Raw genomic sequence first — 20,205 nt, 5'->3', positions numbered from 1 at the left:
GGCCTTTTCAATCCAGGCCATTCCATTCTATGATTAAAAGATTCTATGACCAGACAACACGCAGCACACAAGCCTTTACTGCCATTGTTACTCTTCAATAAGCAAAATACACACAGTGATTTAATAGGGGAAAAATAAAGACTGCAAAAAGAGAGCTTCAGACTGCCATTTTGTACCTCAGAGCTGCAAGGATTGTGAGCTAAATTATCCAGCCGTATTGTTATGTCAAAGGAAAGGTGAGTCTTTAGCAGACTAACCCAAATGCCAATGCTTACGCAACACTTAAGCCACACTTAAGCCCTTACTTGAAAATCTTACTGTGCTACGTGGATCTAGTACTGGGTAAGAGAAGAGGAATCACCTCATGCAGACAGCAACAGGAATAGCAATTGCTCAATGGTTCTTAGAGAAAGCTCCAGATTATCAAAGAGAACACACTGAGAATATGAGGAACTGTGACAGGAAATACCAATTTCTGAAGAAAAATAAAAATTAAATGGAACTATTTGTTTTTAACAGGAATGAATTAAAAATATTATTCAAAATCACCCATATTAAAGATTTAATAAACAGTATGAACAAAGGTGGAGGGGGGGAGGGGAAGATGGGAAAACTGAAGACAGAAAGCTGACAACTAGTTTAGTAACAGGTTAAAAACGCGTGCTTTGAGATCCCTATTAAATAATACCCACAAGTAGGGCAAGAAATAACCCTGCAGACGGTTATCCCCGTGACTATTCCAAAGGCAACGGCCCCAGGACACACCGTTGCCAACCGCTTTCTGAGGCAGCCGAGCCTACAGACGCGCACACTCCTGCTCTCCGCGGGTGTGTATCCTCTTGATATCGCTTACTATCGCTTCATATCGCTTAGCATCGCTTAATATCGCACGTATAACGCATACGTGGGGCTCCCGGCTCCGGCTGGGAGCCTGAGGCTGCCCTGCAGCCTGTGGGTTGGGCCGCGGCTTCCTGAGCGTGCGCCGTGTTTCCGCGTCCTGCTCGGGGCTCGGCCCGGCAGAGTTTTGAGACAATATGAAGAAGATGCTCAGCTTCGTAAAGAAGAAAAAACGGGATCCGCCGCCCGGCAGCGCCGCCTCGGCGTGCTCCGCCGGTGCGTACGAGATCCGCCGGAAGGAGCTGACCAAGCTGCACCGAGGGGCCGCCGCCGGAGACCTGGCCCTGGTGCAGCAAGGACTGAAGAAGCACGACATCGACGAGCGCGACAAGGCGCAGCGGTAAGGGCGGCGGGCCGGGCCGGGATCCCCGCTGCATGACCTGGGCACAGAGGGCTGCTGTTAACGGGGGCCGCGCGTGGCTGGGACGGCCGGTAGAGGCCGCTCCGATGTGCCCTCCCGGCCTGGATCCCTTGTAGGGCTGCTCGGCATTCCTCCGAGCTGAGAGCTCTGTTGGGGGCTGGTGAGAAAGGGCAGCGATAAGGCTGCTGGCTTCATGAAGGCTTTCTTGCTTGCGAAGCTGATGGTGGTTCCTTTAGGTTGTCATATTCCCCAGTGCTTGGTAACGGCTGCTTTTGGGTGAGGAGGGGCTCCTGCACAAAGTTGTGTTTGTTACAGTTAAATTACTCATTCGAGCTCTTTGCGGTACACTGTGCTAAATAAATAATAAATACAGTGCTCAGATCAATATTGTCAGGCTTCTATTCGGAGGTGAAGGATCTTGTATACTTATTTGGGAATTTCTCAGTGGGGACAGTCACCCTCGAGTTGTTCCATGTCTGTGACAAGGCATGATGAGTTATTTGACGTTCTGCCTGTTATTTCGTCCTCATCTTCTCTGCCTTGGAGGAAGCTGGTCTTATGGAGGGTACTCATCAGCCTGCCTGTGATGGGAGCTGTTAGGACAAGAGGGAACAGCCTCAGCTTGCACCAGGGGAGGTTCACGTTGGATGCTAGGATAAGCCTCTCCAGAGAGTGGTTGTGCACTGGAATGGGCTGCCCAGGTTGGTGGTAAAGTCACCGTCCCTGGAGGTGTTCAAGAAACATGTAGATGTTGTACTAAGCGACATGGTTTGGTGCACGCTGGTAATGGAATAAGCTTGTTTTTATTTGATTTTGTTTATTTTGGGAGGTAATTGGGATAAAGAAATGCAATTTGCCCTGTTCATGTACCACAGAGTGAAAATATTTATTTAGCTGTCTGTTTCAATTTACACGTTTCACTTTTAGGACACCACTGCATCTTGCTTGTGCAAATGGACGTGAGGATGTCGTTACGTTTCTAGTAGAAAACAAGTGTAAGCTAAATCTTTTTGACAGTGATAACAGATCTCCACTGATGAAGGTAAGTAGAACATACTATGTTGCTGCAAGTAGGAATTATTGATTATGTATTAAATGATGTCTTTCCAGATTCTTTAAGTAAGTCTGTGTAGAAGCATGCATGCATGCTGTAATCAGTGTGGCTTTGGCATGTGCTAGCTAATCTTGGCAGATGCTTTTATATTCCAGGAATGGGAAGTTGTAGTAGTAGTGACACAGTGAAATATGACTGCTGGAAATTTTACCTTTTTTTTTTTGTGTGTGTGTGTGTGTGTTGTTTCCAGGCAGTACAATGCCAGAAAGAAAGATGTGCAGTGATCCTGCTAGAGCATGGTGCTGATCCGAACCTGGCAGATGCTGGTGGCAACACTGCCCTTCACTTGGCTGCTGTAACTCCTAACACATTTCTAGCAGGGATGTTAATTGAGCACAGTGCCCGTATCAATGCTCAGAATAAGGTACATTTCGAGATTCAATAGAGAAGTTCAAAAAGTTGCATTGATATTTTTATTGTAGATTTTTTGTTTGTTTCTTTTGATTTTTAACTTGAATTATTTCTGTTCTTTCAGGACGGATGTACTCCTCTTACTCTTGCTATCTCTGAAAATCACAAAGAAATGGTAGAGCTCCTTCTTAAAAAAGGAGCTGATGTTCACACTCGAGATCCGTGTGAAAGGTGAGGAGATGGTCTAAACCATCCAAAAGCAGGTCTCAGCTTGGCAGGTGGCATGCATTATTGCATGTTTTCTGCATTGAGAACTGCAAGAAAACATTGTTTCTGGTAGCCGCTGTGGCAGGAAAATTGCTATTGTGCCAGTAACATTGCTGTTATGCCAGAGAGAGTTTTTCAAATTGATGCCAAGTTTGTATGCAAGTGTTGTTAATATGGAAGCTTTTTTTTCTGTTCATAAAGTGATTTTCTTTGAGATTGAGCAAATGGGAATTAAAATAATTACAATGTCTGACTAAATTGTATGGTTTGTCTTGTATTTTGGATGCTGTAGAACCCCACTTATGACTGCAGCAGCTGGTGGGGAGCTTAAGTTGGTAGAAATACTTCTTCGCTATGGTGCTGAAATTTTCCATAAAGACGTTAATGGATGGACAGCTGAGGACTATGCTATTATTCATGGAAATGCTAGGTAAACTTTTAAATTTATTGCTAGGTTTTTAGTTATCAGTGTTGAGTTTGAACCTTTTTGGTAACAGCACCAAGTTTAACAGTGCTATTTTGAAGATGTGTTCATTGACATCTTCTCACGTATACTGTTCATGTGTCTGGTGTTAATTTGAAAGTTGAGAAAAGGGCTTCTGCTCAAAATTCTCTGTAAGATTTCAAGTGTTTGTTTCTAAGCTGATGTCTGCCTGCTATACACTATTAAAATGTGTCTGTAGCCCACAGACGCAGAAGTTCAACTTGAAAAACTGAAATGTTTGTAAATTCTTCTCAAAACAGAACCCTTGTTATTACTGTCTTCAGTTCCACTGACCAGGAACCACCTGTTTTGTTTCAGAGGAGATCTAGCTGTTATTTCTTTTGTTAAATTACTAAGCAGTTTAACTCCTCCTACACATAAGTATTTTACCCATGGGTGTTCATTCATAAGAGTGGTTGTATTTGTAAAAACTGGACTGCAAAGGGTACCGAGCAGAAGTAAATAACTTCATAGATCTGGATGTGCATCTATAAAATAGATGTGTCCATTATATTTGAGTATGTTACGGTTTGCAAAAAGTAGAGTATGTTACACTTACTGAATATGAAAATTGTTTTGGCTATGGTTATGTTTAGGATGGATAGTATAAGGCTCTTATTATCCCATTAAGTGTTTATGTAGCTATGGGATTATTTTTCCCAAATGCATTTCCTTTTTTGCTCTCCATAGTCTTAGTAAAACACTGGCAGAATATGCAGACCATGAGAACGCAGGGGAAGCTTCTGCAGGTGCTAAAGGAGGCATCCCTGTGCCAGTGACTCCTCACCAGGCAAGAGCTGCTGGCTTTACGTTGGGTGCAGCTGCTTCGAGCAGAGGAGGTAGGATACTTAACTGTGGTAGAGCTAATGGGCAGAATCGTGGTGGCCCCTTCCTTAGGTTGGTTTGCATCTTTTAAATTCACCGTGCTCAGTGTGGACTTCAGTGGAAGCATCAGGTGGACTGTAATAAGAAGTGTTATGAATGTGTTTGCTTGCTGCTAGTTTACACTGCATCTCCACAGGCTGTGGGGACAGTTGTGATTTGTGTGCACTACATCCATCTGCTCATACAGTTGTCACTTTCAGCACATCAAGTTGCCCATTTATTTAAATTGTCCCTTTAGCAAGGGGGAGGAGGGAAGAGAAGAAACAAAATAGGTTAAAGTAGCCTTGTTTTATGGGTGTGCAATTTTTCTTAGAGATGCTCATTTAGATTGTTGTTCAGAAAATCCAATTGCAAAAGCTGTAGTTTCATCCCAAATAGTAGTTTTATCTTCTGTAGCAGCGAAGCAGCAGATGAATTGCAAGAAGATGCATCTTTTGTTGATTACCACTGGATTTCTGTCACTTTGTTTTAATTTTAATAGTTTCACCTGCATAAAGCTCCTTTTTTGGGAGACATAATTTCTCACCTTCAATTACAATTGCTTTTGTTTGTGTTGTGGAGACGTAACAAAAATTGTCTTGGAAAAATAACTTCATAAGCAACAACAGTACATTGTTTGTATATACCGTATCTTTTTGGACATGGTTTGATTTATAATCAAATAATGTTTTTTTCAATTACTTTTATTTAAAAAAGAAAAAAAAAAAAACAACTGAGAAAGACTTTGTGATCCAGAAAAACTGTTACATTTTCTCATTGCCTTGTAAATAAAAGAAATACATTCCTTCAATGAATTTGTAAAATCCAGGCAGCGTTTATAAGCTGAAATTGCCCTAAATGAATCTTAGAAAGTTGCTATTTTAGTATGAATGAGATTGCCTTGCAGTTTACGTTTCAAGCCCCAACGTACGAGGTTTTATTTGTTCCTTATTTTTAAGGGTTTTGTGAGAATCATGTGTCAGATGGGCAGCAGACTGTTCAAACACAAGTCATTACTTTTTTATTATAAAGACTGAGAAATATGATCAAAGAATACATGGCATATTTTTTCTTCCTGGACTTATCCCAGATGGAAGTATAGATTTTAGACCCAAGTGATGTTGCCTTTGACTTAGGAGCAGTTACTTTGAACTAGAGAGTGGTTGAAAAAGTTTCTTCGTAGCTTGGTTTTGAAGTTTTGTTTGCTTGTTTTTCAGTGGGGCTCGATACAGTTGGTTTAATCATTGAAATACTTTTTTTTATCCAAATCCACTCAGTTGCTACCTTCCATGCACATAGATAGTTGCTCTGGTACCCCATTGTAAGGACTAACAGGCCTGGGTTAATTTAAAATATGTGATTTGAGGGTTTCTTCTTCCAAGTAGAGGGTACATTTAGACTAGATATCAGGAAGAAATTCTTTACTGTGAGGGGGATGAGACACTGGAACAGGTTGCCCAGAGAGGTTGTAAATGCTCCCTCCCTGCAAGCATTCAAAGCCAGAGGTGGATGGGGCTTTGAGCAACCTGGTCTAGAGGGAGGTGTCCCTGCCTATAGCAGGGAGTTGGATTTAGATGATATTAAAGGTCTGTTCCAACTCAAACCATTCTGTGATTCTCCCTGTGCTCAGTCTCTTAAAGATGACACCAGCATGAGGAGTAGGAGGGAGCAGAGAGAAAGTTCAGTAGCATAGTAGAAACAATATTGGAATTAATTCTGCAGTCTCTGATTGCATCCACACCCTGAATCATGAGAGTCCTTTTAATATGCCACAGTAACAGTCTTAAAAGTGTCCTTTAGAGGAGAAGCCGGGATGTTGAGAGAGAGACCAGAGAAATACCCACTTTGGAATTCTTTTATTGTCTTTTGCTCTTCTGTTTTATTTTTCTGCTATCTAAAATTTTGACCTTATCCTTTCTGCTACTTTTGTACTTTCTAATTAGAAGAGGAGATTCTGAAGAATGTTGAACAGGTCAGCATTTTTCAACAAGTTTGCTCATGATTATTTGGATGTCAGAACATGAACCCTTTTATTAATCACGTACAGATTGGCTTCCAGAACATATTGAATGACCGATCTCTTAGATTTTAAGTAACAATTTATTTTTGAGGAAAACAGTAGTTGTGCTATTTCTGTTTCTAGTATGTTTGCAGTGACAGTATGTTTGGCCACTGCAGCACATACTAGTGTATTGTTCAGCGTTTCCCTGAGTCATTTGCAATTGGACTTGATAATCTTTTCCAACCTTAGTGTTTCTATGATTAGAGGAATTGTCTCAGCATTGTAAAACTCTTTACAAAAGTAAATTATCACTTCTGTGTGATTTTTATCTCCTGAGGTCAGATAAAACTTTTCCTGTATTCCCTCTTAAGGAAACAGAGAAAAGCCAGAAGGGATGAGAAATCATCTTGAGGTTCTTTTCAACCCAAGCCATCCTATGATTCTTTTAAACTTTCTCTTAAGTGTATGTTTCTGATAGTAGCTGTTTTTCCACAGCACTGCATGTGTATGTGATAAAATCCATGTAAGTAGGACAATCTTCTGCTCCAGAGAAAAGTAACAGATTTATTGTGAAAGAATTTGATGTCAAGGTAGTGTTCCACAGTTTCTCTTTTGACACACAGATGTACACATGCACACAAATGCATGTCATAGTCACAGCGCATTCTCCCAGTGCTGTAGCTTTGTGTGTGTGCTTTTTGTATTTTCCAAACTTGTGAGATTCCGCATTTATTCTGATGTCATTGTTGTCTGTCCTTTCCATGCCTTTCCCTTAATGGATATAGAAATGCAACGGTCCCCTGAGCAGACTGAGAACAGGAGAATCGAGTGAAGGTATTCATTCTGCACAGCAGTATTTTAAATACCACACGTGTCTTGTGATACACAAATACTTATTCATCATAGGGGCTTATTATCTTGCAGATCTGTATCTTGATGCTTTAAGATCTATGAGTTAGAGTGGATTTGGGGCAGCTTTTGTTTCTTTGCATGTTTTGCATGAGTCCCTTATTACTGAATTCAGCATTTGCTTTTATCACTTGTGATAGTGTTGGTTTTGGGGTTGTTTGTTTTGTAATCTGTTCTCCTCTTGCTCAGAAATGGTGATATAGGCTTCAGTTAAAGTGGAAACGGGTCCCTGGAGACTAGATCTCATTTCTGTGTCAGTGCATCATGGCTGTGGTTTTGGTCTAGCTGAAAGCTATCTCATCAAATTCCTGTCTCGCCTTCTAAAGGATAGCAGGATCATTGGCAGTATTTATATGTTGAAAGCAAAAGTGTAGGTAATTTAATGAGCTGTTTTCCTTACTTCTAGTGGTACTCATTGAAGATGTAACTGAAGTCGTTCGTCCAGAGTTTAACTGTTCCACACAGCAGCAATTTTCTGTTCTGCGTGGAAAGTTAGCAGATAGAGTCATAGTACTGAGTTAGTTATTTAGCTTTACATACAGCAGGATTCCATTAGCATTTAAGAATATTCTGTGTTTTCTGTAGTGGAAAACATCAAAAATCAGATTGTTAGCATTTGAACCATTTAAGATGCCCTCAGATGGGAAGTTTCAGCCTCTAGCTTTTTTCTCCATGAGATTTCTTTGAACATTTGTACTGTACTGCATCTCAGAAAGCTGTGTTCAGATCAGGGAATATTCTCGCATACTGTGTTTAGGAAAGGCAAAATTTGTACACTCATTTGTAGGTTGTTAGTAGTAACCCTTCTTTTTGTTATAATATTTAACAGTTCAGAAACTTCAGGAATTATGATTTCTATGTGGAGATCAGATATGTCTGTTTTCCCTTCTGTGCTGGGAATCAGAAAGTCCTTCTATTATGTTTTAGTTGTTAAGAGGTGTTAGCGCTTCAAAAATTGTGTTCCTAGACTGCAGTTTTCATTAGAACGGTGACCTGAAGGATTTACTGCAGGGCGCTCTCATCAGGGTTGCTAATGATCTGAAGTAAGAGCGATTGTTGGATATGCTTCAGCACAGAGCTGGCATTCAGAGGGACTTCAATGAGCCAGGGCAATAGACTGGCAGGCATCTTAAGAAATCCATCGGGGGCAAATACCAAGACCCATTTGGGGTGAAAAAGCCCCTTCCTACAAAACATGATGGGACTGCACGGCAGGGGAGCAGCTCTGCTGAGAAAGGACACAGACCTGTCAGAAGGCAAGCTGAGCATGAGGCAGCAGGGTGCTCTGGCAGCTAAGGGCTGCAGCTTGCACTGTGCTAAGAGTAGCAAAGCCAGGAGACTGAGAGAAGCGATTGTCAGCCCCTGTTTAGCACTCACTTGACTGTGCCTTGGCTGTAATTTTGAGTTCCTTCTACGTGAGAGGTCGATGGATCAATAGCAAGCTAATTCTCTAGGGAGCCATCATATTTGTGAAGGAGTATTTGCCCTGTGAGAGAGGGCTGAGAAAGTGGACTTAGCCTGAAGAAGAGGCAGCTTTGAAGGGCCCTAACTGCAGCGTCCAATGCAGATGAGAAGACAAAGCCAGATGCTTCCCTGTGATACTTGACAGGAAGCGAAGATGGCAAGAGGTATAAATGGAAGCAAGATGGTTTCTAGCTGGAGATGAAAAGTGTTGCCATGATAAGGATGGCAAAATAGAGAAGTTGTGAACCTTCTCTTGGAGGTGTTCAAGACTAGACTGAATAAAACCCTGACCAACTTTTCCTGACCTCAAAGCTGAGCTGGCTTTAAGTAGTTGGTTGAGAGACTTCCAGAGATCCCTTTTGACCTGACCTATCCTATAGTCTTAGGTGTGTGTTACTACCTTCACTGAACTGATAAAAACTTGGGGGTGTAGTATAGCATGCCCTGCTAATGCTCCTTTTGTCTCAAGTATATCATTTTTTGATTCACTGTAGAGAAATGCTGGTGATTCTTCTAGCTAGGGATAACCTATAGCTCCTGAGTATGCTTTTTGATTTTCTTTGTATTTATAAATATACTTTATATTTATTTATAATCCATAGCAAGGTACGGCAGCAAAAAATGGTAGATATTGTAGATATGTCTGATTTGTTTTTCAGTATAATTTGAAAAAGCATTTGTTTTGTAAATACTTTCCTTCATGCTGTTCTTATTGAATTGGCCACTTCAGCTTCTGTACTCTTATGAGCTGTTTTCATGTTAAATGTCTGTATTGGTTAATTTTTAGTATGCAAAATCTAATCTCAACATGTCGATTTATATTTGAACAGCAATGGATGACTTTTTCGAAGGATACTCAACAAGGTGAGTCTTATAAAAATACCAAATGCTTATTTGAGGAATTATTTGAGAGGACCAGTACTTACATTTCGTTGTTTTTGAAGTTCTGAAAAAGAGGGCAGTAATGGCACCTGGAATAATTCTGAGGAAGAAGAACTGGATTTTACAGCCAAGGTATGGTGCCTTTATGGGAAAATAGTTGTGTAAAATAAGTGATTTGAAGGCAATTTCCTATGAGATAGAAGGAAACTCTTTTTCCAGCCAATTCTTTGGTTTTTTTTTGTTTTTTTTTTTTCCCTCCTTAAGAAGAGTCTCTCATCTGCCAACCTTTCTTCTGCTGTAAGTTTTTCCTAAAAATTGTTGCTTTGGCAGAACATGCAGTAGATTTGTGGTTTGAGGCAAAAGAGTAGATATTAAGATAAACTACCACATTGTATTAGTTGTTCATTGAGTGAGATTTGCCAACCCTAGGAATTGATAAGTTAATAAATAACCTGTTCTGTTCTCTTTCAAACTTCACAATTGTTTCCCCTAATTTACATGATAGGATGATTAATGAAAAAGAACACGATAATGAAAAAGAACATTTATTTATCAAAATCTAGTGAAATTGTTCATCACCTGGTTCTCTTTCCTTCCTCACTAGGTTCCTCAAGTGTTCGATACTTGAGTTGCTCAAATAATTATTTTTTCTTTCTTTTTTCCTTCTGTGGGATGACATTCCGTGCTTGTATATAATCTCACACTGCATGACTATCTTCATTTTTTGAATATTTGGACTTTTCTCTTTATAAGCTCCATGTGCTTATCCTGCTGTTTTTATGAATGTTCCAAAGGATTACCAGTTTTTTCAATGGCGTCTGGAGTATTTAGTCTGTTGCACTGGGATTCTGCAGTGATTAGGAACTTTAGTTTGTTAGTTCAGCACACTCTGTAATGCTGGAGATGTAAGCATGTGTACTTTAAAATTTTTTCTATTTTCTTACATTGATTTTAGGGGAAGTGATTCAAATTTCTAGCATTATTTTGAAATTTACAGATATTTCACTAAGTGGAGTTATATTAACTAATTTATTCTTCAAGCTTCAGGAACTTTAATTGATACTTGAGTTGTGCATACTTACAAGTAAGTAATCGCGAGTGTAGTTGTATTTTACCAATGGATTAAAATACCTTTTTAGAATTGTTACGCATTTACAGATAGTTTTGAATAGTCACTGACTTGTACACAAGAGGAGAGGAATGTTTGTGTAATTAAAGTTGAAGGATCTAGCAAGTATCTGAGTCCTTTCAAAAGGGGACAGCCTGGTTGTATTTACTGTTCAAGATTTGATGTAAGTAAAGGATTTGCTTTAAAACAAAAAAGCAAACAAAAACAGATCAAATAATTCTTTTAAAATGTGTTTTTATTTGCAGAAGCCACAGAAGCCAAACTTGACATCGTTAATGAATGTTCCCCAAAAGTTCAGAAATAATGGTAAGTTATTTGGAAAGTACTTCATAATACAATGACATACAAAAGTAAACTTACTAAGTAATTTCATTTCGGTTTTTGTTGTTGTTGTTTTCACTTGGCTGTAGTAATTGAGGAAAGTAGTGTTATAAGAACAGAACAGATGGCCATGTCAGAATAAAATAAGTAAGATAATGGAAATGACCATACTGAGTCCCCTCCTAAGCCTTTGTGTCTGATGTGTCCTTCTCCCATCCTGCCCTTACCTGGCTTCTTTTCCATACAGTCCCAGATGACTACTTTCCTGTGTTTTTAATGGGTAAAATGCCTGCTGCTATTTATATAACCCATTTGATTCATATTCCTCTTTCCCTTTCTCATGCTTTAAGGTGGTGGTGATAGTTCTAGAATTGAAATTCCTAAGTCACAGAAGAAAAGCCTCAAACAAAAAAAACCAACAGGTGCAAATCTGAGCAGAGGAGAATGTGGAGAGTTGTTGAAACAAGATGTCTCAGATTCAGGCAACCTTGAGGAAGATGAATTGGTGGAAGAGGAAGAAGGGCAGTGCAAAGAGGTACATAATAAATTCCATGAAACACTAAAACAAGAAAGTGAAAACCTGGGCCTAAATAGATATGAGGAAAATCTATGGGCAGCATTTCCCTCAAGCACAAAAGTAAGTGTACAGGGATGATTCAATTGGAAGAGTTTGTTAAGGGTAATACAGGTAAGCGACAGTAAACTATTTTCCTGAGATTGGAGAGTTTTGGAAGGAGAAAGACAGGAAACTTCATTCTTTCTGGAATCTGTGCACTTTCTGTTATGTAAAACTGAGGGAATGGATAATATCCATTAGAAGTTGTAGCCATTTAGTAGAATTCATGAGGTAATGACTGGAAATGAAGAAACAAAAGGAAGTTTTGAATGAAATTGAGGGCAGGAAACTAGTGAAATTGTGAGATATGTAGGCAGAAAGAAGACTTTCTGAATAATATCAATGAAACTGCATTTAGATTGACACAAGGAAGTGCTTCTCAGAGGTTTTGCATAGCCAGAGATGAGGTTTACAACATGAGGCACTGCAGTTTAATTGTGCAGATTCCCACTAAAAATTGTAGGCCTTTAGAAACCATGTTGCACTTTGCTTCATTTAAGTCTTACCCAAGAAAACCGTTTTCCAAGTTGTTAATGGGTGGTGAAGTAGATATTGATTTCTGTGCTTTTCAGCTGTTTTGGTCAATCTGTTTTAGAAGGAGTCACCTAAATGGAAAGAAGAACAGGAGAAGGAAGATACTAGAAGGAAGCTGCAAACGACAGTTTTGGGGGATGTGAAACATTCTGTTTCTAGTAATAAACATCAAGTCCGTAAAGTTTCAGAAGACACAGCTTATGCGAGAAGTGAGTTTAAATATGATCCTGATTGCTCCTCTATAAGTATTAATGTTCAGTAAATAAAGTAAAATGATGATTATCCTCAAAGATGATAAACTTTCCTGTTACCTGTGAACCCTAGCCTGCTGTGGTAGAGAAGGTCTGCAGCTTTTGTTTTTTTTCGTTCTTACCTAACGGTCACAAATGGTGGTGCTGGATTCCTAATGATTACGTATGATGCAAGTTTCTTTATTAATTTTGTTGCTGTGTTCTCCTTGATGCCGTCTGAACAAAACAAGAAGCTAATCTAATCTATCTTCTGTGTGACAATATTGTTTCCCTTTCCGATGCTACTATCTGATTGAAAAGCTGTGGTTTTTCAGGGCTTCAGCCAAAAGCAGACCTGAGTCAAACTCAGAGAAGACTCTTCCAGTACCTCAACTTGTTCAGTTGTAGAATGTAGGAGATCTCTCCTTTGCTAAACCTTTGTGGGCTTGAGAGCATGACCAGCTCAGAGAGAGTTGGGTAATTTGGCATAGACCCCAGGGTGTGAAAACAGAAGATACTATTTCCATTGTCTGACTCCAGAGCACTGCTTGTTGCAGTAGACTTCTTCAGAGCATGTGTAGCTATTGGTCAGATGCTGCACAGAACATTGTCCAAACATGGTGAACGTAGCCATGTCAGCTGTCCTGCTTGGGCATCTTCTGCTGGAAAACAGATGAAGAGGAGTGAAGAGAATACTGTGATGTGACTGGATGTAAAGTTACCCTTGAGTGGGACTCACTGTTTGGTTTGTTCTTTGCTGTAGAATTACTGCTCGTCTTTCAGATCCTTTATTTGACTGATGGGGTATAAAAGTGTAGTGCAGTATATTTCTCAGTGTCTGTATTTCTCCTTTTTTTTTGTAGAAGCCCAACCCACAGTAGGAGCAGAGAAAAAGGAAGAGTCTGATTCTCCTTGGGATTCTGAGGTACTTTCTGTGATATGTGCATCTCCCAGGTCTGTGGGAGAGCCAGATGAGAACTACGTGAGAGCTTGCCTTTGCGTTGAGCCCTGCCCCTGGTGAGGCTTATTTACCCCATATTGCTGCTGCTCGATGTCCTGTATCTGAGGGTCAACGAAATTCTTGTAGTGTAGGTTCTGTGTGGAGATAGTACTGGGACAAAGTTAGGTTAAGCTTCTTGTATCGGCCCTTTGGTTGCAGGCTTTTGAGTTGATTTTCTAGCACAGTAGTGAAACAGAATAACTACTTCCCCTCTAGTCTTTGTTGTTGGGAAAAAAACTAATTCCCCACTCCTTTCTTAAAAATACAAGACTTTCTAGATAGCTTAATCGCTATCAGCTTTGCCTTTTTGGCCTTTAAGCAAATCAAATCTTGCTTTTGCAACGTAGTGATGCACTCACTCAACATTGTGGGACATGTGCCCCAGCAATGTAGGCTGATATTTGAATGCCAGGTGCAAATTTGATGCCAATGTTCAATCAACACAGAGCTGCAGCTTCTTGTTCACAATCAACATCTTGATTTCCTGTGTTAATTTCTTGTGTGGCTCTGTGATTTGCCAGCCTTAATCAACATTATGGAATAGTTTAGATGAATTGTGAGGACTTTTTTGCCCTTTTATTTAAAATGCAAAAGCCTTTGTTAGATTTTATTTTAAAAAAATTGTTTTGTACAAATTCTTACGCGTATGTACTGTATTGTACAGCCGTGTTCTGAAGGTCCGAGGAAAGCATCTCCTCCTGTGTTTCTCCCACCTGCAGTTGAACATGGAGTACGCTTGCAGAGTGTTTCAGGGGAGCACAACAAGGGTAACTATCTCATAGATTGGATTTGTCTGTGTTTATAGACAAGTGAACTTTTTCTTTTGTTTTCCTTGTTAGTCCTGTTGTTCAGTGAGTATGTGCTGTAGCAATGAAGTGCTTGGCTGATGTTAATTAACAGCAGTGAACACTGAACTTGCTGGCCTGCTTGATTAGTCCAGGCGGTTCTTGCGTTCATTATGTATACTTTTTGGATATGTATTTGTTCGGGTGTTTTTCTTTGCTTTAAGTGGTTGCTTAAAGTGGTGGGAGGTGTATCTGGTTTAAGATTTAGCTGTGAACCCTAGCCTGCTGTGGTAGAGAAGGTCTGCAGCTTTTGTTGCTTTTCGTTCTTTCCTAAAGGTCACAAATGGTGGTGCTGGGTTCCTAATGATTATGTATGATGCAAGTTTCTTTATTAATTTTGTTGCTGTGTTCTCCTTGATCTGCACAAAACAAGTAGGTAGTCTAGTGTGCCTTGTGTGTGACACTATTGATTCCCTTTCTAATGGGTACTATCAGATTGAAAAGCTGTGGTTTTTCAGGGCTTCAGCCAAGAGCTGACCTGATTCAAAGTCAGAGAAGACTCTTCCAGTGCCTCACCTTGTTCAGTTGTAAAATGTAGGAGATCTCTCCTGTGCTACTCGTTTGTATGCTTGAGAGCATGACCTCAGAGAGAGGTGGGTGCTTAGGTACTCACCCCAGGGTCTCAGAGCAGAAGATAGTATGTCCGTCTCCAGAGGATATCTTGTTGCTGTAGATGTTTTCAGAGCTCGTGTAGCTATTGGTCAGTTGCTGCTCAGAAGGTGTGGAAGCAGCACTCACGGTGCATTCACTTTTCTCTTAGTGCATTTTATGTGCAAAGAGTTTATTTTGGAAAAGCGTGAATAGTCAGCACTCAGGCTGGAATCAGCAGTTATGGTTTTCCAGAGTGGACGCCATTGCTCCTGTCTGGCTCATTCCTGTAAATTTTCCTTGCGTTTCTGTGTGAGTCAATCCTGAGTTTGTTTTACATAATGGAGTAGCTTAGAAGAGAGAACTGACTGTGGTCTGCTCTAGATGGGAGTTTGGTGGTCAGAAGATACTAGACTTTGAAGTGATAAGATTTAAAATGCTTGCAGTGTTCTGGACTGTATTGGAGCTGTGAGCTTCTGTTTCATTCCTAAATGTCAGTTTCTTATGTATGTACCTGGTCAGAAGTTGCAGGATTATGAATCATGGTCAGGTGAGGTATCCCTTGATAGCACTAAGCAAGGAGCCGTGTGTGTTGGCAGCTTCCTCTTAGTGTGAGGTTGTTTTGTATCGTGCTTTTGTGGTATGTCCTGTAGAGTGGAATGTGATAGTAAGTGCCAGATGATGGAGGTGTAGGCAAGAGGGAAGATGACTCAGGGTGTCCATATGCTGAGACTGAAGCATGCTGGAGTTTCTTCCTTAACGTTGTCCCAACACGAGGGACATTGTCATGTCAGCCACCATTCTTATGCATCTTTTGCTGGAAAAGAAATGAAGAGGAGAAAACAGAATACTGTGATGTGACTGGGTGTAAAGCTACCGTTGAGTGTAACTCATTTCTTGGTTTGTCCTTTGCTGTAGTACTGTTACTCATCTTTCAGATCCTTTGTTTGACTGATGGGGTATAAAAGTGGAGTGCAGTAAATTCTCAGTGTCTCTCTTTGTCCATTTTTTTGTAGGTGCTCTGCCAGCAGTAGGAACAGAGAAAAAGGAAGAGTCTGATTCTCCCTGGGATTCTGAGGTACTTTCTGTGATATGTGCATCTCCCCGGTCTGTGGGAGAGCCAGATGAGAACTACGTGAGAGCTTGCCTTTGAGTTGAGCCCCGCCCCTGGTGAGGCTTATTTACCCCATGTTGCTGCTGCTCGATGTCCTGTATCTGAGGGTCATTGAAATACCTGTAGCGTAGGTTCTCTGTTGAGATAGTACTGGGACAAAGTTATGTCAGACTACTTACGTTGGCCTCCTGGCTGCAGGCTTTGGAGTTGATTTTCTAGCACAGTTTTAATACAGCAGTTTATTGCTGCTTTTAAACTTATGAACTTCTCAGGCATATTTTTGTGAGGATTTTTTTTTTTCCTACTATTCAGATCTATTCTGCTGATCCAGTCAGAGTTTAACGGATGCCAATACACTGAGCAACCCAGACATTTAGATTTTTCTGTATAGAACCTCTGTCTTCTCTAGATAGACTTAATCCGATTTTGAAAATCATGTTCAGCAGACACCAAGTGTGCTGGCTGTGTTTATCCTTTCTGTCTGATAATTCTCAAGATGAGAGTGAGCAGGGTCTGTAGCTACTTCCCCTCTAGCCTTTGTTGTTGGGAAAAAAACTAATTCCCCACTCCTTTCTTAAAAATACAAGACTTTCTAGATAGCTTAATCGCTATCAGCTTTGCCTTTTTGGCCTTTAAGCAAATCAAATCTTGCGTTTGCAACGTAGTGATGCACTCACTCAACATTGTGCCACATGTGCCCCAGCAATGTAGGCTGATATTTGAATGCCAGGTGCAAATTTGATGCCAATGTTCAATCAACACAGAGCTGCAGCTTCTTGTTCACAATCAACATCTTGATTTCCTGTGTTAATTTCTTGTGTGGCTCTGTGATTTGCCAGCCTTAATCAACATTATGGAATAGTTTAGATGAATTGTGAGGATTTTTTTGCCCTTTTATTTAAAATGCAAAAGCCTTTGTTAGATTTTATTTTAAAAAAATTGTTTTGTACAAATTCTTACGCGTATGTACTGTATTGTACAGCCGTGTTCTGAAGGTTCGAGGAAAGCATCTCCTCCTGTGTTTCTCCCACCTGCAGTTGAACATGGAGTACGCTTGCAGAGTGTTTCAGGGGAGCACAACAAGGGTAACTATCTCATAGATTGGATTTGTCTGTGTTTATAGACAAGTGAACTTTTTCTTTTGTTTTCCTTGTTAGTCCTGTTGTTCAGTGAGTATGTGCTGTAGCAATGAAGTGCTTGGCTGATGTTAATTAACAGCAGTGAACACTGAACTTGCTGGCCTGCTTGATTAGTCCAGGCGGTTCTTGCGTTCATTATGTATACTTTTTGGATATGTATTTGTTCGGGTGTTTTTCTTTGCTTTAAGTGGTTGCTTAAAGTGGTGGGAGGTGTATCTGGTTTAAGATTTAGCTGTGAACCCTAGCCTGCTGTGGTAGAGAAGGTCTGCAGCTTTTGTTGCTTTTCGTTCTTTCCTAAAGGTCACAAATGGTGGTGCTGGGTTCCTAATGATTATGTATGATGCAAGTTTCTTTATTAATTTTGTTGCTGTGTTCTCCTTGATCTGCACAAAACAAGTAGGTAGTCTAGTGTGCCTTGTGTGTGACACTATTGATTCCCTTTCTAATGGGTACTATCAGATTGAAAAGCTGTGGTTTTTCAGGGCTTCAGCCAAGAGCTGACCTGATTCAAAGTCAGAGAAGACTCTTCCAGTGCCTCACCTTGTTCAGTTGTAAAATGTAGGAGATCTCTCCTGTGCTACTCGTTTGTATGCTTGAGAGCGTGACCTCAGAGAGAGGTGGGTGCTTAGGTACTCACCCCAGGGTCTCAGAGCAGAAGATAGTATGGCCGTCTCCAGAGGATATCTTGTTGCTGTAGATGTTTTCAGAGCTCGTGTAGCTATTGGTCAGTTGCTACTCAGAAGGTGTGGAAGCAGCACTCACGGTGCATTCACTTTTCTCTTAGTGCATTTTATGTGCAAAGAGTTTATTTTGGAAAAGCATGAATAGTCAGCACTCAGGCTGGAATCAGCAGTTATGGTTTTCCAGAGTGGACGCCGTTGCTCCTGTCTGGCTCATTCCTGTAAATTTTCCTTGCGTTTCTGTGTGAGTCAATCCTGAGTTTGTTTTACATAATGGAGTAGCTTAGAAGAGAGAACTGACTGTGGTCTGCTCTAGATGGGAGTTTGGTGGTCAGAAGATACTAGACTTTGAAGTGATAAGATTTAAAATGCTTGCAGTGTTCTGGACTGTATTGGAGCTGTGAGCTTCTGTTTCATTCCTAAATGTCAGTCCTTATGTATGTACCTGGTCAGAAGTTGCAGGATTATGAATCATGGTCAGGTGAGGTATCCCTTGATAGCACTAAGCAAGGAGCCGTGTGTGTTGGCAGCTTCCTCTTAGTGTGAGGTTGTTTTGTATCGTGCTTTTGTGGTATGTCCTGTAGAGTGGAATGTGATAGTAAGTGCCAGATGATGGAGGTGTAGGCAAGAGGGAAGATGACTCAGGGTGTCCATATGCTGAGACTGAAGCATGCTGGAGTTTCTTCCTTAACGTTGTCCCAACACGAGGGACATTGTCATGTCAGCCACCATTCTTATGCATCTTTTGCTGGAAAAGAAATGAAGAGGAGAAAACAGAATACTGTGATGTGACTGGGTGTAAAGCTACCGTTGAGTGTAACTCATTTCTTGGTTTGTCCTTTGCTGTAGTACTGTTACTCATCTTTCAGATCCTTTGTTTGACTGATGGGGTATAAAAGTGGAGTGCAGTAAATTCTCAGTGTCTCTCTTTGTCCATTTTTTTGTAGGTGCTCTGTCAGCAGTAGGAACAGAGAAAAAGGAAGAGTCTGATTCTCCCTGGGATTCTGAGGTACTTTCTGTGATATGTGCATCTCCCCGGTCTGTGGGAGAGCCAGATGAGAACTACGTGAGAGCTTGCCTTTGAGTTGAGCCCCGCCCCTGGTGAGGCTTATTTACCCCATGTTGCTGCTGCTCGATGTCCTGTATCTGAGGGTCATTGAAATACCTGTAACGTAGGTTCTCTGTTGAGATAGTACTGGGACAAAGTTATGTCAGACTACTTACGTTGGCCTCCTGGCTGCAGGCTTTGGTGTTGATTTTCTAGCACAGTTTTAATACAGCAGTTTATTGCTGCTTTTAAACTTATGAACTTCTCAGGCATATTTTTGTGAGGATTTTTTTTTTCCTACTATTCAGATCTATTCTGCTGATCCAGTCAGAGTTTAACGGATGCCAATACACTGAGCAACCCAGACATTTAGATTTTTCTGTATAGAACCTCTGTCTTCTCTAGATAGACCTAATCTGATTTTGAAAATCATGTTCAGCAGACACCAAGTGTGCTGGCTGTGTTTATCCTTTCTGTCTGATAATTCTCAAGATGAGAGTGAGCAGGGTCTGTAGCTACTTCCCCTCTAGCCTTTGTTGTTGGGAACAACAATTGTTGTATTTGTATTTGTTATCTTGTTGTATTTGTTCGGGTGTTTTTCTTTGCTTTAAGTGGTTGCTTAAAGTGGTGAGAGTGGTATCTGGTTTAAGATTTATCTGTCTGAGGTTTTGGATATTTCTGGATAATCAGCAGAAGAAAAATATCATTTGGTTGATCTTTTTGTTTGTTTATTTAATTTTTTTTAGTTTCCTGTTTTTCTTTAAAAACTAAAATATGTGGGCAAATTCTTGTTATGTTTCTGCGGGTTTCCACCTGCAGCTCATGGCATTTGCTTTATGACCATCCTGATTGATCATAAGTGTGCTGGAAAGTTTTGCTATTGGAATAAAGCTTTTATCTTTTTGAGAGTGCTTTGGCAATGTGGCTTATAATATGGATTCAATGACATAGCCTAAAAGGCAAGTCCAATTTTATTTTTGTAAGCAGACACCAAATCTTAGCAAGCTTCTGGAATCCATAAATCAACTTACCAATTGTCTTTAATGTCTGCTTCATATGATTCTGCTAAGCTTGAAATCTGTGTGGGAGGGGGGAAGAGGTGACTGTGGTAGTCTTTCTAATGTATTTCCATGTTACTTGACCACCTAGTGTTCGAAAATCAAGTCTTGATGATTTGTTTTTAGTATTTATTTAAATCTAAAAATTATTTTGTGGTACAATTCGTAGAAGCATTTTGTATGCTTGTTTCATGAATGGAGTCGTAAAGTATAAGATGACTGCAGCACAGGGCAGTAGGTTGTGTGAGTTAGGAAATAAGATTTGACACTAAACTTGAAAAAGATTTGGAATAACGCACATGTTGTGC

General features: G+C 40.4%; 1 protein-coding gene and 1 pseudogene across 2 annotated transcripts in view; both read left to right on the top strand.

Moving 5' to 3' along the window:
* The first annotated feature begins 887 nt into the window (after window positions 1-887).
* LOC146756885 (ankyrin repeat domain-containing protein 26-like) overlaps window positions 888-20,205 on the top strand; it is a 29,828-nt pseudogene continuing 10,510 nt past the window's right edge. Inside the window, exons 1-12 of the transcript XR_014937157.1 lie at window positions 888-1,237; window positions 2,186-2,300; window positions 2,563-2,736; window positions 2,848-2,954; window positions 3,283-3,420; window positions 4,165-4,313; window positions 9,544-9,577; window positions 9,658-9,727; window positions 10,970-11,030; window positions 11,396-11,580; window positions 12,257-12,404; window positions 13,289-13,440. The product of XR_014937157.1 is annotated as an ankyrin repeat domain-containing protein 26-like (transcript). The remainder of the gene's footprint in view (window positions 1,238-2,185; window positions 2,301-2,562; window positions 2,737-2,847; window positions 2,955-3,282; window positions 3,421-4,164; window positions 4,314-9,543; window positions 9,578-9,657; window positions 9,728-10,969; window positions 11,031-11,395; window positions 11,581-12,256; window positions 12,405-13,288; window positions 13,441-20,205) is intronic.
* LOC146756886 (uncharacterized) lies at window positions 13,984-19,349 on the top strand. Its single transcript, XM_085523855.1, has 4 exons — window positions 13,984-14,192; window positions 15,875-15,936; window positions 16,955-17,057; window positions 18,739-19,349. The coding sequence occupies exons 1-4, from the start codon at window positions 14,072-14,074 to the stop codon at window positions 18,873-18,875; spliced, it is 423 nt and encodes a 140-aa protein (XP_085379981.1). The 5' UTR covers window positions 13,984-14,071; the 3' UTR covers window positions 18,876-19,349.

This window comes from Coturnix japonica, chromosome 25 (genome assembly GCF_054131305.1).
Source record: "Coturnix japonica strain WE chromosome 25, WE-NBRP24, whole genome shotgun sequence".
Taxonomy (NCBI): domain Eukaryota; kingdom Metazoa; phylum Chordata; class Aves; order Galliformes; family Phasianidae; genus Coturnix; species Coturnix japonica.
The sequence above is the reverse complement of the archived record's forward strand: the minus strand, read 5'-3'. Positions and strand labels throughout refer to the sequence as shown.

Excerpts from the sequence above, each read along its gene's own strand:
- LOC146756886 (XM_085523855.1), top strand. The coding sequence starts at position 14,072 with ATGTACTGTATTGTACAGCCGTGTTCTGAAGGTCCGAGGAAAGCATCT. Across the intron at positions 15,937-16,954 it reads ATTCTCCCTGGGATTCTGAG|CCGTGTTCTGAAGGTTCGAG; the intron begins GTACTTTCTGTG and ends TGTATTGTACAG. Across the intron at positions 17,058-18,738 it reads TTCAGGGGAGCACAACAAGG|GTGCTCTGTCAGCAGTAGGA; the intron begins GTAACTATCTCA and ends ATTTTTTTGTAG.